General features: G+C 39.6%; 1 protein-coding gene across 4 annotated transcripts in view; it reads right to left on the bottom strand.

Annotated features, from left to right (window-relative positions):
* Window positions 1–16,321, bottom strand: part of LOC124787779 (inositol hexakisphosphate kinase 2-like) — a 98,835-nt gene that overhangs the window by 10,854 nt on the left and 71,660 nt on the right. For all 4 annotated transcript variants that reach the window (XM_047254675.1, XM_047254677.1, XM_047254676.1 and 1 more), the window contains exon 6: window positions 12,504–12,709. In XM_047254675.1, the coding sequence (XP_047110631.1) occupies window positions 12,504–12,709 (206 nt within the window). The remainder of the gene's footprint in view (window positions 1–12,503; window positions 12,710–16,321) is intronic.

Genomic DNA, 16,321 nt, shown 5'->3' on the forward strand with positions numbered 1-16,321 from the left:
CTGCCTATGTGCAATAACCACCCACAGACAGCAATAACGAAGGAAGGTACATAATGCATGTCTGGGGGACATGGAAAACAGTACAGTCAGTGTTATAATGCTAAAATGGAGCAATTTACTTGACATCCAAAAGGGCATGATCATTGGCTTTCGGACCACAGGTGGAAGCATTTCCAAAATTCCTAAGATTGTAAAACCTTTGCATGCCGCCATGATTAAAGCATACTGTGGATGGGAAAATGGCACTATCCAAAACTGGCACTCACTCAACTGTGGTGCTCCATGGGCCATAGATTACAAGGGTGAACGGCAGCTGCGGAGATGTGTGCAGACGAATAGACGTGCAACTGTTGAGCAACTGACTGCCCAAATGAGCCCCCGGGGCAACTAACACTGCCTCATTACTAATTGTTCAGTGAAAGTTTCTGTACTTGGGCCTCCACAGCAGACACCTGGTTCATGCACCCATGCTGACTGCTGTTCATCAGCATCATAGGCTGGAATTTGCACACCAATACCACAACTGGAAATCCACTGAGTAGTAACAGGTGACCTTTTCAGATGAATCATGTTTTATGCTCCATCGGACAAATCGCTGTGGCATGAAACATCTGAAAGCAAACACCCTGCAACAATCAATGGAAGGGTGTAGGCCAGAGGGCATTCCCAAGGCGATCTTGTCATTCTGAAAGGCACAACTATGCATCCATCCTTGAGGACCATGCCAACCCCTACACACTGTTTTTCCTCGGCATGATGGCATCCACCAGTAGGCAATGCAATGTGTCACACAGCTCGTAGTGTATGTGCATGGTTCGAAGAGCACCAGGATGACTTTACCGTACTCCCCTGACCACCAAACTCCTCAGCTATAAACTAAATCGAGAATCTGTGGGACCACTTTGACTGAGCTGTTTGCACCATGGATCCTCAACCAAGGAAACTAGTGCTTCTGGCCACAGCAATGGTGCTGGCTTAGCTCTACATCCCTGCTTGTATCATCCAGAACCTCATTGACAGTCTTCCTTCATGTTTCTCAGTGGTCTGCATTGTAAAAGGTGGTTATTCAGGCTTCTGAGAGGTAGCCATATTAAAGTGACTGGGTACTTTGTAACTTGCATCACAGTAAAAGATAAAATGTAAGTAAAATATCAATCACAGAATATATACTGAATTAATGCGAAATTGTGTTCCACTGAGGAAGGGTGAGTGATACATATACAAGAAGCAAAGTTATGCTAAATATTACATTAAATAACAATAAATACACTAACAAACACAAGAAACAAATTTCACATGTCTATGATAGTGCCCAAAATAACATAAGAATGGTAATATTTCAAACTTATCATATATTTATATAATAGAGGGAAACATTCCACATGGGAAAAATATATCTAAAAACAAAGGCAGAGCCACATGTGAAAGCACCCACGTGACTTACCAACTGACATGCCTACACTGTGAAGCCTTCTATGTGGGAATGACTAGCAACAAACTGTCCATTCGCATGAACGGACACAGGCAGACAGTGTTTGTTGGTAATGAGGATCACCCTGTGGCTAAACATGTCTTGGTGCATGGCCAGCACATCTTGGCGCAGTGTTACACCGTCCGGGTTATCTGGATACTTCCCACTGACACCAGCCTATCAGAATTCCGGAGATGGGAACTTGCTCTTCAATATATTCTCTCTTCCCGTTACCCATCAGGCCTCAACCTCCGCTAAATTCTAGTTGCCGCCGCCTGTACCTCACCTGTCATTCAACAACATCATTGCCTCTGTACTTCCACCTCGACTGACATCTCTGCCCAACCTCTTTGCATTTACATATGTCTGTGTCTCTGTGTGTGTGTGTGTGTGTGTGTGTGTGTGTGTGTGTGTGTGTGTGTGTGTGTGTGTGTGCGCGCGCGCGTGCGCGCGCGCGTGTATACCTGTCCTTTTTTCCCGCTAAGATAAGTCTTTCCGCTCCCGGAATTGGAATGACTCCTTACCCTCTCCCTTAAAACCCACATCCTTTCCTCTTTCCCTCTCCTCCTCTCTTTCCTGATGAAGGAACCTTGGGTTGCAAAAGCTTGAAATTTGTGTGCGTTTGTGTGTTTATTGTCTCTATCAACATACCAACACTTTCATTTGGTAAGTTACAGCATCTTTGTTTTCGATATATTTATCATATATTTAAGATGATGAAAATATGAGAAATATGAAGCAGACATTGTTGTAGGTTCCACTGTTCTCTAATGGTGAAAAACAATCCAGTGTAAAACAGAATTTCTGACACAAAATTAATTAAAACAAGTTCCAAATGAGTTTTAGGGTTAGCAGTGACAAAAAGAGATAAAAAATATTATACAGATATTGCAGTTTACTAATTATTTAGTGTAGCGGCAGCCACTGAGCCGAGAGGATGCACAGCTGAAGCACTTGTGTGATAGACTGTAAATTAATTTACTCTTTGTTTCTTGTTCATGTGCTTCTGCAAAGAAGTGAACTGTATGTGTGCATTTTACTGTGTAGACTAGTGGTTAGAAAATTAATTGTAGTTTTTGTTTTTTGCGTAAGTCTTGTGAATACCCTTGTGTAGGGTGGCTTCCTATTGTAGATTTTCCGTGCAGAGAAATTTATTTCTGTTTAATAGGTTGCGGTCTCAGAGTTCAGTGAGAAATCTGTACACCAACTTTTAGTGTTTCTTAATTCTCCTTTGGTACATTTTCAAACTAAGTAGAGCCATATGAGACCTTATATCTATTTTATACACAGTACGATACGGCTAGGGACTGTGCTTGTTGCGAGCGGACACAAGGAGAGTTGGCTGCTGTCCATAAACAGCTGGAAGCTGCGTTAGCTACTGTCGACAAGCTTCTAGCTAATGCTCGAAGTTGTGATGTCAGGGCACCAGCAATGAGACCTGCAACACCTTTGGTGTCTCTGGAATCCCCTGGTGGCCTAGACATCACTTCGGCTTCCGATACGCAACATCTGACCGGTCCGTCCTCACTCCAGAGTGGGTGGCAGACAGTGGTGGGTTCATGTGTCATTGGGTGGAAGGCGAAAGAGGGAGCAGGCCATGCGGCTGGCTCCTTACATCATAGCAACAGGTACAAGGTGCTTCCCAGTGTTGATCATAACTCTCAGCCAGCATAGGATGCCTCTCCAGTTGGGCCAACAGTCGATTTTCCTGCCCAGTCCGGACAAGTACAGAGGGCGGGTATGCTAGTCATTGGGAGCTCCAATGTTAGGCGGGTGATGGAGCCCCTCAGGGATATAGCAGGGAAGGCGAGAAAGAATTCCAGTGTGCATTCGGTATGTTCATCGGGAGATCTCATCTGTGATGTGGAGGAACCCTGCTGGTGACTATCGAGCGCACTGGTTGCAAGTGCCTGCATGTAGTGGCACATGTATGCACAAATGACACCTGCTGCTTGGGTTCTGAGGCCATGGTCGGCTCCTTTCAGCGGCTGGCTGATTTGGTGAAGGCAACTGGCAACGCATGCGGGGTGCACGTTAAGCTGTCTATTTGTAGCATCGTACCCAGGGTTGATCGCGGTCCTCTGGTTTGGAGCAGAATGGAAGGTCTAAACCAGAGGCTCAGACGGCTCTGCAACGGTATCAGATGCGAATTTCTTGACCTCCCCTATTGGGTGCAGAATTGTACGGTTCCCCTTAATAGGTCAGGCATGCACTACACGCAGGAAGTGGCTAAAGGCAACAGAATTAGTACTGCTTATTGAAGGTTATAATGCACAGATAGTATTGAGAACAGAAAGCTGGTTGAAGCCAGATGTCAATGAAAATTAAATCCAAAGTTCAGACTGGAATATTTATCGTAAGGATAGGTTAGTCATCAATAGTGGTGGTGTGTTTAAGGCAGTACAAAATTCGATAAAATCTAGTGAGGTTATCACGGATTCTGAATGTGAATTAATCTGGGTGAAACTGAGTATAAAAGAAGTAAAAATGGTGATCGGTGGCTTTTATAGACCACCTGGGTCACGACCTGTAGTTGTAGAGCATTTCAGGCAGAGCTTGTAGAACATCGTTTGTAATTTTCCTGATCATGCCATTATAATAGGGCGTTACTTCAACTTGCCAGGTATAGATTGGGAGCATTATGCCATCAAAACTCGTGCCAGAGACAGTGAATCGTGTGGCATTGTTCTGGATGTTTTGTCTGAAAATTACCTTGAGCAGATAAAGAACCAACTAGTGAGGGTAACATCTTAGACCTCCTTTCAACAAACAGACGTGAACTTATCAAATCAGTTAACATAGAGGAAGGTATCACTGATTATAAGGCTGTGACAACATCTATGATGACGGATCATACAAGGAATGTTAAGAAAGGTAGGAAGATATATTTGCTCAGCAAGCATGACAGGATACAAATTTCAGAACATCTCAGCAGTCAGCATCAAATATTCTGTGATGAGGACGAAGATGTGGAGAACAAATGGAAAAAATTCAAACGCATTGTTCAATATGCCCTAGACAAGTATGTTCCGAGTAAGGTTTTAAGGGATGGGAAAGATCCACCATCGTTTAATAGCCGTGTCAGAAAAGTGCTACGTAAACAAAGAGCACTTAGCCGGCCGAAGTGGCCGTGCGGTTAAAGGCGCTGCAGTCTGGAACCGCAAGACCGCTACGGTCGCAGGTTCGAATCCTGCCTCGGGCATGGATGTTTGTGATGTCCTTAGGTTAGTTAGGTTTAACTAGTTCTAAGTTCTAGGGGACTAATGACCTCAGCAGTTGAGTCCCATAGTGCTCAGCGCCATTTGAACCAAAGAGCACTTAATCTCAGATTCAAGAGAAGTAAAAACCTAGATGACAAACAAAAGCTGAATGAAGCAAAACTGAGCATAAGGAGAGCAATGAGAGACGCGTTCAATGATTTCGAAAGTAAGACGTTGTTAACCGACCTGAGAAAAAACCCTAAGAGATTTTGGTCATATGTAAAATCAGTAAGTGGCTCAAAATCATCTACTCATTCTCTCAGTGATCATACCGGCACAGAAATCAAAGATAACAGAGAAGGCTGAAATACTGAATTCGGTCTTCTGAAGTTGTTTCACTGCAGAAGATCATAACACTATCCCTCCTTTCAATCGTCATGTGAATGTCGAAATGGCAGATATTGAGATAACCAATTGCAGAATTTAAAAGCAGCTACAATCGCTTAGTAGTGGAAAGGCTTCAGGACCAGATGGGATACCTATAAGATTCTAAGATTATGCGAAAGAACTTGCTCCCCTTCTAGCAGTAATATATCATAGGTCGCTTAAGCAAAGGTACCTAATGAGTGGAGAAAAGCGCAGGTCATTCCCATTTTTAAGAAAGGCCTTAGGACAGATCCACACATTTATGGACCTATATCGTTGGCATCAATCTGTTGTAGAATTATGGAACATGTTTTACGCTCAAGAATTCTGACGTTCTTGGAAAATGAACAGCTCCTCTATAAAAATCAACATGGATTCCACAAACAGAGATCCTGCAAAACTCAACTCACTCTGTTCCTCTAGGAGATCCACAGTGCAGTGGACAACAGCACTCAGGCTGATGCTGTGTTCCTTGATTTCAGTAAGGCATTTGACACCATACCGCATTGCCGTTTAATGAAAAAAATACGAGCTTATGGAATATCAGAGCAGACCTGCAATTGGATTCAAGACTTTCTTGCAGATAGAACTCAACATGTTGCTCTTAACAGAACTAAAATGAAAACGTAAAGGTAATATATGGACTACCACAGGGAAGTGTGATAGGACTGTTGCTGTTCACAATATATATAAATGATCTAGTAGAAAGCGTTGGATGCTCTTTAAGGTTATTTGCAGATGATGCAGTTCTGTATACCAAAGTAGCAATGCAAGAAGATACTAAGAATTTGCAGAATGACCTGCAGATAATTGATGAATGGTGCAGACTCTGGCAGTTGACCCCGAATGTAAATAAATGTGACATATTGCGCATACATAGGAAAAGAACTCCATTACTGTACAGCTACACTATTGATGACAAACAGCTGGAGACAGCATCTGCTGTAAAATATCTAGGCAGCCTTAAGTGGAATAACCATATAAAACAGATAGTGGGAAAGTAGACATCAGATTCAGATTCATAGGAAGAATCTTAAGGAAATGTAACTCATCTACGAAAGAAGTGGCTTATAAGGTACTTGTTCACCTGATTCTTGAGTACTGTTCATCTATCTGGGATCCCTATCAGGTAGGGCTGATAGAGGAGATAGAGAAGATCCAATAGAGTGGTGTGTTTCGTCACGGGATCGTTTAGCTGGCGAGAGAGCATTACAGAAATGCTGAATAAACTCCACTGGCAGACATTACAAAAGAGACGTTGTGCATCATGGAGAGATTTACTACTGAAATTCCAGGACAGAACTTTTCAGGAGGAGTCAAACAACATATTCCCACATACATCTCGTGTATTGACCATGAAGAGAAAAGAGACATTAGAGCCAATACAGGGGCTTACTGACAATCATTCTTCCCACACACTATTTGTGAGTGGAACAGGGTTGGAGAGATCAGATAGTGGTACCCTCCGCCACACACCATTAGGTGGCTTGCGTAGTATGAGGTAGATGTAGAAGTGGTGCATTACAGTCATTTAATATAATGTAATTGGATAGATCAAAAAATCTACTCACCAAGTGGCAGCAGGAGGAAACACACATAAAAGAAGGTTTATTTATGCCAGCTTTCATAGCCAGTGGCGCCTACTTCCGGCAGAAGGGTTTAAGAGGAGGAAGAGCATTTAAAGGAAAGGACAAAAGGAAAAGGGGTAGATTTTCGAAAAGTAACCCTGAACTGTGGGTCAGGGGAGACTTCCTCTCATTCTGACCCTCAGTTCTGGTGACTTTTCCAAAATCTACCCTTTTCTTAAACCTCTCCTATCCTTTTCCTTCAACCCTCTTCCTTCCCCTTCAACCTTTCAGTCGGAAGGAGGAGTCACTGGCCCCAAAAGCTTGCATAATTACAACCCTCTTTTATGTATGTGTTCTCCTGCCTCCACTTGGCGAGTCGATTTTTTTTATCTATCCAGTTACATTATATTTTCAAACATTGATTTTTTCAGTCTTGTTTAAATTAGATATCCTGATAAAGTCAACCAAAACCAGTTCCAGAACAATTATCTTTAGTAGTGATATTAATTTTGTCTTAGAAATTCATCAATTGTTGAAATGATTTCTCGATTAGGTACGCTTTGAGAACTTTTTTGAATCTGGGCAATTGCTTATGAAGAAATACAATCCACACTGCGAGTGCATTAAACAGCTTAATGTTGAACTATTAAACTCCTTTTTGAAGTGGATTAGGACTTTTTAATTCAATGTGTTGACTATTTTTGTTCTTGTGTTGTAGCAATGATATCTGCTGTTGTCTTTGTACAGATAAAAGTTGTTACAGATAGAATAAGGACAAAATTATGAAAAGGAAAACTGCTACTCACCATATAGAGAAATTGCAAATGTTGCTGAGCTAAGCCTTTTACAAATATGAATAATGTGGGTTGACCAGTTACTATTAGTGTCTACACAAGCACCCAGGAATTTTGTATCCTTAAGTTTCTACACTGATTGATCTCTACGTTTTATTTTAATTTCTTTGGTGTCTTTTGTGATGTATGGAATCTCATATAATGAGTTCTATCTGCATAGAGTGGGAGACCATTTGTAGAAAACCAGTTTAAGATTACAATGAAAACTCTATTTGCAGTTTGTTCAAAATTGTTATCTGACAACTCATAAATCAGAATTGTAGAATCATCTCCAAAATGATAAATTTACTTTTAGTATGGGTCAAAGTGGGAGGTCATTAATGAAAATAAGAAATAGCAGTGGACCTAAAACAGAGCCTTGTAACACACCACAACTTAAGGTGTTCCACTAACATGAACCATGTTTTCCAGATGAACTCTTCAGCTTTACTATCTGCTTTTGATCCTTTAGATGTGACAGAAGCCATGATCTGACAGCAATATTTAAATTATAATACTCTGCCATTTTAAAAAGCATGTGATGGTTTATACCAGGGGAGGCCAAGACTTCAGCTTGTGAGTAGCACTCAGTCTTGTTGCCCACTTGCCCCACCACTACAATATTCTGTCTGAGCATGAAGATAAAGAGAGAGAAACTGTGAACATGCCACATTTTAATGGCAATGCAGTTGCACTGCACACAACTTGGTTTTATATTTTAAATTTCTGAACAACATAGATCACAAATTTAACAAATTTTCAGTGTTATTTATTTTTGGCATGCTGAATCATGACTTATTTAGCTTCATAATCTAAAAGAGGTCTTTCACACACATATGTTGACTGAAATATTGTAGCACTTCTACAACCAAATTATGGAGACGTAGAAATAGTACCTGAGTAAAGCAATATAGATAACCTGGACAGCTTTAACATGAGAAGATTTGTCTTTAAAATGGGAATTACATTACAGATCGATCAGTTCCATCTGCACATGCACTTTCTACCGAAATGGTAAATGGTCTTGAAAGCAGATGTTAGATTAACTGCATCCTCAAAATGTTTAGGAAACTGTCCTTGTAATTCTTTCAAAGCCAGAATGAATTCTTCAAAACTTACATTTTCTTTCACGCCATTGAGTTTAGAGAACTGGACTGTGTTTATCACAATGTGATCCGCAATGTGATTTTCTTTTTAAATGCATCCCCATCAAATAAGAAAGAAGTTGTTTCTCACCTTGCAATGTCTTACTGTGAACAGAATGCAGTCAATTCCACTTTAAATGCGAGGTCTACAATTCACTACGGATGTTCTAATTTTTCTTCCTGCAGTGCTTTTTCCTTTGTAAATTCAACAATAGCAGTATTTAAATTTAAAAAAAATGTTCCAGGCAAACCCTCTGACTTAATCAATGCACTTTATAGTAATATATTAAGCCTCCATACTCTTCTTTCTTCAATGAAAGGCAAACAGTGCTGACACTATGATTCTGCTGAACTGAAGTGAGTCACGTCAACTGAAAAATGCCACACCATGATACTAAATGAAATGTCATGCTGTAGCAGGTCTTCCAAGAATGGCTGAGCAAAGCTGAGACAGGCTGAACCTTGGATACCTATTGCAGACTTTTTTTTTTTTTTTTTTTTTGATTGGCAATCATTCAGTGGATGAATTTTCAAGAATTTTTGAAAATATAGTTAAAAAGTAGGTTGGGTGACAGTCTGTGACATTTCTTTTATCGCCTTTCTTAAGAAGGGGTGTCACTACAGCCCATTTTAGTCCATCGGGAACAAATCCTTCTTACAGAGATGTATTGAATATGATGCATATAACTGGTTTTACACATTTATAACAACATTTCAGTATCTTATTAGAAATATTGTTCACACCAACAGAATTTTTATTTGTTATTGTCTTAATTATTCTTTCATCTCATTCACTGCAATAGGAGGTTGCTACTAGCTTTCAGTAGAAGAACCACTGCTTTGTCCACACAGAGTCTTTACAGTTCCCGTTTTTCAGCATTTCCCTTTATATCACATTCCAAATGCCTTTTATTTTGTTTCCTGTAGTTAGCCATGATTTATTGTCAGCTTCTATATGACTTTTTAATTATTTTGAGAAAGGTAGTTCAAAAAGATACATGGATTCATTTAAAAACATATACATATCATCTGTTTCGTGGAAAACTGGACTCCAGTGCCTCTCTTGCAGGCTGTAGCTGAAATTTTTAGAGGTCTCATCATTTATTGTCCTAAAATATTTTCAAGAACATACAGAACTTAAATGAAATGAAAGCCATGCTCTGTGTAGTGTTTTCAGAGCAACAGAGCATTTTATGGCACTCACATTGGAGTATACACCTGCTGCATTCATTATTATACTGTTTAGCCCATAAATTGCTTGGTTGATTTTAGATCTGTCATACCAATAGGGAACAGCATGTACTATGAATTTGGTATTACTACATATTGAAAATAGTTTTTCTCCAATAACTTTGACATTGTTTCCATTTATAAGAATGTCATACGCTCCATTACCTTTCCAATTTAAAGATATTGCAGAGAGGTTTACAGCATCCTTGCATATTTGGATAGATGAGATTCAAGTTTGTGTCAGGAGAAACAGAATGGGAATGCACCGGACTACAAAAGTATATTAAAAGCACAGGTAGCCCTGATAAGATGTTCAACAGCAAAAGAGAGACAGAAATCTATGAAGTGTATTTTGTATTACTGACAACACAAATCACACACAAATTCACACTTATCAACTGTTGTGGCCAACAAATCTTTCTGGTTACCTTAATGTCTTTTCACCTCCTTCCTTTACACTCCATAATCTTTGCAACTGCTGTCTACTTATGTAAGGGCCACTCAAAAAGAAACGAGCCGAGTCTGGAATGTGCAAACCGGTGCCAGGAGAGTAATATCGTGGCATGTGTAACGAGGTGCGGTTCTGACCAGAGCGTTGAAGTTCACAGCCCATCGCTAGAGGGGACGCGTGCACGTCACGTGACTATACACAGCTAGCAGCAGCATGCATCAATCGTCTTGACACTGCCAGTTGCAGACTATGCTGACGTTGTTCTTTGACTAAGATGGCCCCCTTCTGATTCACTTCCTGCAGCACGGGACGACAGTGAATGCCCAGCGTTACTCGCAAACCTTGCCCACCCTTTGCCAAGCGATCAAATCAAAACGACTAGGTAATTTCACCCATGGGGTCATTCTGCTCCACGAAAATGCAAAGCCTCATACAGCCAACACAGTTGCAGCACTCTTGCAGAAATTCAAATGGGAGGTTCTCGGCCACCCTCCATACAGTCCGGACATCTCTCCCTGTGATTATGCCATTTTTGGTCCCCTTAAAAAGGCTCTGAGGGGCAAACAATTCACCTCAGATGACAACGTCCAGCTGCACATGCAGAACTGGTTAACATCGAAGCCCCGGGAATTTTATGAGACAGCCATTCACCACCTTGTGTCAAAGTGGGACAAGTGTCTCAACAGCCAGGGTCAATACTTCTAACATACAGGTACTGGTTTCTGTAATTATGCCTCCAGCTCATTTCTTTTTGAATGCTCCTTATATAACAAGGGGAAAAAGCCTTGCACTTAGCACGTCTGTGCCAAATGAATGTAACTAGTAAACAATAAGAGAGCAAAATACATTCCTTGTGCAGCTTGTATGTACAAGGAGAAAATAACCAACAGTACAACTGAATTTTTCAATTTTCCTTGAGTTGTGATTTCATTCTGGTATTCTCTTTTCTTTATAGGTGCAGTTGATTTGATCCATTGCTTTTACAAATATCTCCATTTCTAACAAATAATAGAATGGAGCGATGACCTTAATTTATTAGATCATCAAAACTGCGTGTGAAGTTGCTATATTGTAGATAGATCTGAATTGTCCACACTTGTTGAATATAATTTAAGTCTGGCAAAATTGTCAATATGAGTAAACTGGGTTAGGCCTACACAAAATGAAATTTTTCACGATTCTGTGTTTGTCAGTCAAATGATTTAAAATTCATTCTTCATCAAAGCAAAAGAACACATCTAAAACTTTCCTGGTGTATAAATGGTTCTCTGAAACTCTGTGCAAACTGTCATATGTCAGTAACTTCTGCCACAAAAAAAGTTAATGACATCCGGCATTTCACCCAAAATTTCATGGAACAAAAAGCACACACTATAGAAACTAGCAACACATATTCTATAAATGTATGTATTATTGAGTCCTACATATTTAAGGTGAATTTAACAAATTTGCTTCCTGCACTGAGTACAAACTTCAACATCATTTCAAATTTACACACTGTTTTATGTGTCTTAAACATTAGGTTTTTCTTCTCAAGCTTAGACATTAGACTAAAAAAACCTGACAAAAATTGCACTAACAAATCTACATACATAGTCTGTAATCTACTGAAGTGCATGGCAGAGGGTAGCATGGTACCACATGTTAGGGCTTTCTTTCCTGTTCCAGCAGCATATAGAGTGCAGGATAAACAACACCTTTCATGCCTCTTTAAGCACTGTAATTGTGTAGCCTAATCTTATCTTCACAGACTCTATGGGAGTGATATGAAGGAGTCTGAAGCACATTTCTAGATTCTTTAGAGAATACTGGTTCTTGAAACTCAGTAAGGTGGCTTTTGTGGGGTAACTGGCTTCCATCTTCAAGCTTCTGCCAATTCCAGTTTTTCAGAATTTCCATGACATCTGCGGTAAACTATTTTGCCCTTCTCTGAATACTGCCCTCTCCCCCTCTTATAATTACTATGTATAATTTTTTGTCATTTAAATATTAACTTCTGCATGCAGTCTTATATTTTGTACACCAATTCAAAGCAAAACATAAATCAATCACTTTAAACACTTATAGAAATATTTATACTGCATTAAGGCAGCAATATTTTATGAAATCAGTAAATGTAAAAATATTTACCTTTCTTCATAGTTAATTTTCTACAAAAGTACTCAGTTATACTGCTTACCATGAGTAGAAACGGAAGCTGGTTTGTTGCTCAATGGCTCGCCTTAATTCTGCAAGCCTTGTCAATACCCTGCGTATCACGCCAACTCGCAAATGGAACCCATTATGGAAGAAGCGGTATAGGGCACCTTTGAAGCCTTCTTCATCAAGCTCACGCCCCCAGTATTTGTCACGTTTAATGTACTGATCTGCATCAGCCTGGTAAACCTAAAAAAAATGAGGCAATATGTTATGATGATTGAAATTAGCTTATCTCAGTTAAATTGCTGTGAGGATAAATTTTACAAGATTAGTACTTTCAATTTTTCTTCTTGTCTTTTCTGTAGTGGTAAAAAATTTAAATGGAAGGGTTGCTAATAACTGGATGCTGGAGAGAAACACAAAAAAGAGTGTTGGATTCAAGAGGGCACTTGGCATCTGATAGCCAAAAGAAAGATGTTAAAGCAACAGTGTGGAAAAGCTGAAGACCAAGAAGACTTCAAATAGCTAGATGAAAATAGGCTGAACTAGACCATCAAGTCAAAAGCAGTTGTAGAGCTGACAAAAAAGAATGGTTCAAACAGAACGACAGAGAGGCACAAAATGCTCCCTCTCGAAATAACACCAGGACATTATAGCGTACTCTCAAGAACATAGTGGAGCCCACAGTTCTTCAAATGGCCCCATAAATGATAAAAATGGCAATCTTCTACTTATAAAAGATGAACAGGCTGCCCAACGAGTACTTGAAAGAAATCTTAAACCATCCCAATCCGTCTAATACTTGGAACTTCAAAAATTAGCCAAAAATGTGAGAGCTGATGGTAAAAACAGATGATATCGCAAAAGCAGACGTATGTGCAGCAGTCACAACACCTAAAAACAATAGAGCTGATAGTATGGATGAAATTTCAGTTGAAAATCTGAAATATGGAAGTGTGGGTTTTACTCAGCACCTTACTAAACTGACCTGCTGACATACAAGGCATGTTGCAGATGTCTGGAGGAAACCTAACTGAATGTACAAATTGGAGAGGTGTCACATTTCTCTTGGTTCCAGGCAAAATCTTTTGCGTCATTCTTCTAAAAAGGATACAAACAGCAGCAGAATTGTCAACTGTGAGAAGAATGGGCTGGCTCTCAAACTAGGAGATCACGCACCAAGCAAATATTTATTCTATAAAATGTAAAAGAACAGTTTACAGTATTCAATTGCTCACTGAACCTAAACTTCACTGATTTTAAGAAAGCGTTGGACAATATATCCCAATAATCAGTGTGGAACGTTGTAAGCCTTCATGGAGTTCCTGATCATCTCACTGATGTTTTCAGAAGCCTGTACCTAGATTACAGTTGCTGTATATGAACAAAAGATGGAAACACCATTTTATTTAGAATTCTGACAGGCATACAATTTGTCACCATTTCTTTTCATTTTAGTGATAGATTTCATAATGAGAAGAGCTGTGGGCAACTCGAACAAGGAAATATGTTTGAATGAGCAATCTAAGCTCATAGAACCAGATTTTGCTGATGACATTATTCTTCGAGCAGAAACACCACAAAATTTGCAACTAAAGTCAACCAAGCTGGATGAAATGGCCAGCTCTCTGGGGTTAAAAGTAAATATTGATAAAATGTAGACAATGTTCATTTAAAGTGGAAATTTATCTACTCAAATTATAGTGCAACAAGAGGTACCACAAGATATCGACCAATTTTCATATCTCGACAGCCTTATCTGTAATAACAGAGAGTTAGATGCAGACAACACCATCAGAATGGGAAATGTTCTGCAGTCTTCCAAGGAATGTGATCCATATGATAATTAGACAACGTAAGTATGTCCACAAAGTTTCTGCCATACTCCTCTATCAACTTACCAATAGGCATGTGAAATCTGGAAAACAACAGCAGAAAATCAGCACACAAGCTCTATGCTTTCAAGGCAAATTTTGAACGACAGCTATAACGACCATGTTTGAAATGACGAAATGCTGAGAAGAAGTGATCTACACAGTCTCTGTAAAATCGTTGCTGAAAGAAGACTGCAGCTTCCGGTATATGTTATATACATGATAGATGTAAGAAACTTCAAATCAGCCCTTTTGTGGAAACCAATGGATGGATACAGAAGAGGAGGAAGACCTCGTAACACCTGGAAACAAACTTTTGCAAAGGGAGTTCAATGCAAGGGGGAGAAGTTGAAAACCTGGCAGCTGATCGAATTTGCTGGAGGAAACCTGTTATCCAATATGTTGCCTGGCACTGTAGGAACTAAGTAAAAGTAAGTACTTTCAATATGGAGATGTACACTGATTTGGTCATACATCAAACCCACAAGAAGGCATAAGGAAGGACAAAATAAATTTTACTGTGTCACTGGTGTTGCAGTGAGAGACTGTTCAGGTATAGAATTAAATACTATAACACACTACAGCAACATAATGCTAATTTATTATTACTAACAAGAGAAATCATATCTGGACCAGTAACCTGACTGGATTCAGTATTTCCTAGGTTCTTAAAGGGGTGAAGCTGTCAGATGTAGAAGTAGGAGTATCCCAAATGAGTGTTATATAAATGATCTGGGCTGTAACATCCGAAGCTTAATGAGTTTGTGATATATAGGGAAATTGCAGCACCAGAAAACTATACAGGCTGTATATGCGGCCAAGGAAAAAAAATTCCCCGATTTTTCCTGGATTTACTGGTTAAAAATACATTTCCTCCTGAGTGGAAATACACTTTCCCCATGTTAAGTATACTTTCCACTGGAACTGTAAAGCTTATCAATCCTTTGAATGGTTATTTATGGTTTTATACACTGGTGTAGAATTTCCCAGAAATTTAGAAAACAGAACTCAGGGGGGAAACATGCATTTTGTCAAGATCTTTGATGTGCAGTAACATGTACGCTGCATATTTTCGTATTACTAAAGTTGAAATTCAAATTCCACAAAACACCGCATGTTACTTTCCGAAGGACCGAAATCGAGATTTATATGTGACTGTATTTTAATTAACTTGATAGCTCCCAGCCACTCCGTTCTTTTTTTAATTGATGTGAGAGCAGTAAACTAAGAGGAAACAGCAAAATCACTAAATGTAAACCTGTGTTATATGGAGACTACCCACCTCCTCACTACAACACAGATTGCTCTGTACATTAGCCCCAGATTTACAATATTTCTGAACAGGGGCAATACTAGACAGGTTTTTCCCAGATCTTCCGGTTGTCCAGGGTTGTATACACCCTGACTATAGCTAATAACAAGACAGCTTGCACAGGACTGACACCTTATACACCGACCAGCAATTGGCCCTCAACATTAATGAAGTTAACACATTTAATGTAAATAGGCAAAAAGACCAGTTTGTTTGATTACATAACTGGAAACAATAACAACTGTAAAATATGTAGGAGTTTGGAAAATGGGCCAACCTAAAGTGGAATGACTGAACAAACTAAATTTCAGATAAACAGGTGCCAGACTCCAATTCATTTTATGAATGCCAAGGAAACAATGTTATGAATCCTACGGAAATATGCCTTATCTGTACAAGTAGCAGCTCACAAATCACTTGTTTGACCGATTCTTCAGTATTGGTTATCAGATTGAAAGCTTCCCTGTTATGGTTAACAGAGAAGATGTAGAAGATCCAAAACAAGGAAGCTTTCATGACTGACTTGTTCAATTAAGTGTGAGCGTGTTCATCAAATTGCAGTGGCAGATACTACAATATAGGTTTACTGTCGAAATCCCACAAGTGTATCTTCCAAGAGGAGTCAGGCAACATGTTACTTCATGCCACAGACATCTCGGAAAATTACCATGA

Source organism: Schistocerca piceifrons, chromosome 3 (genome assembly GCF_021461385.2).
Source record: "Schistocerca piceifrons isolate TAMUIC-IGC-003096 chromosome 3, iqSchPice1.1, whole genome shotgun sequence".
Classification (NCBI taxonomy): domain Eukaryota; kingdom Metazoa; phylum Arthropoda; class Insecta; order Orthoptera; family Acrididae; genus Schistocerca; species Schistocerca piceifrons.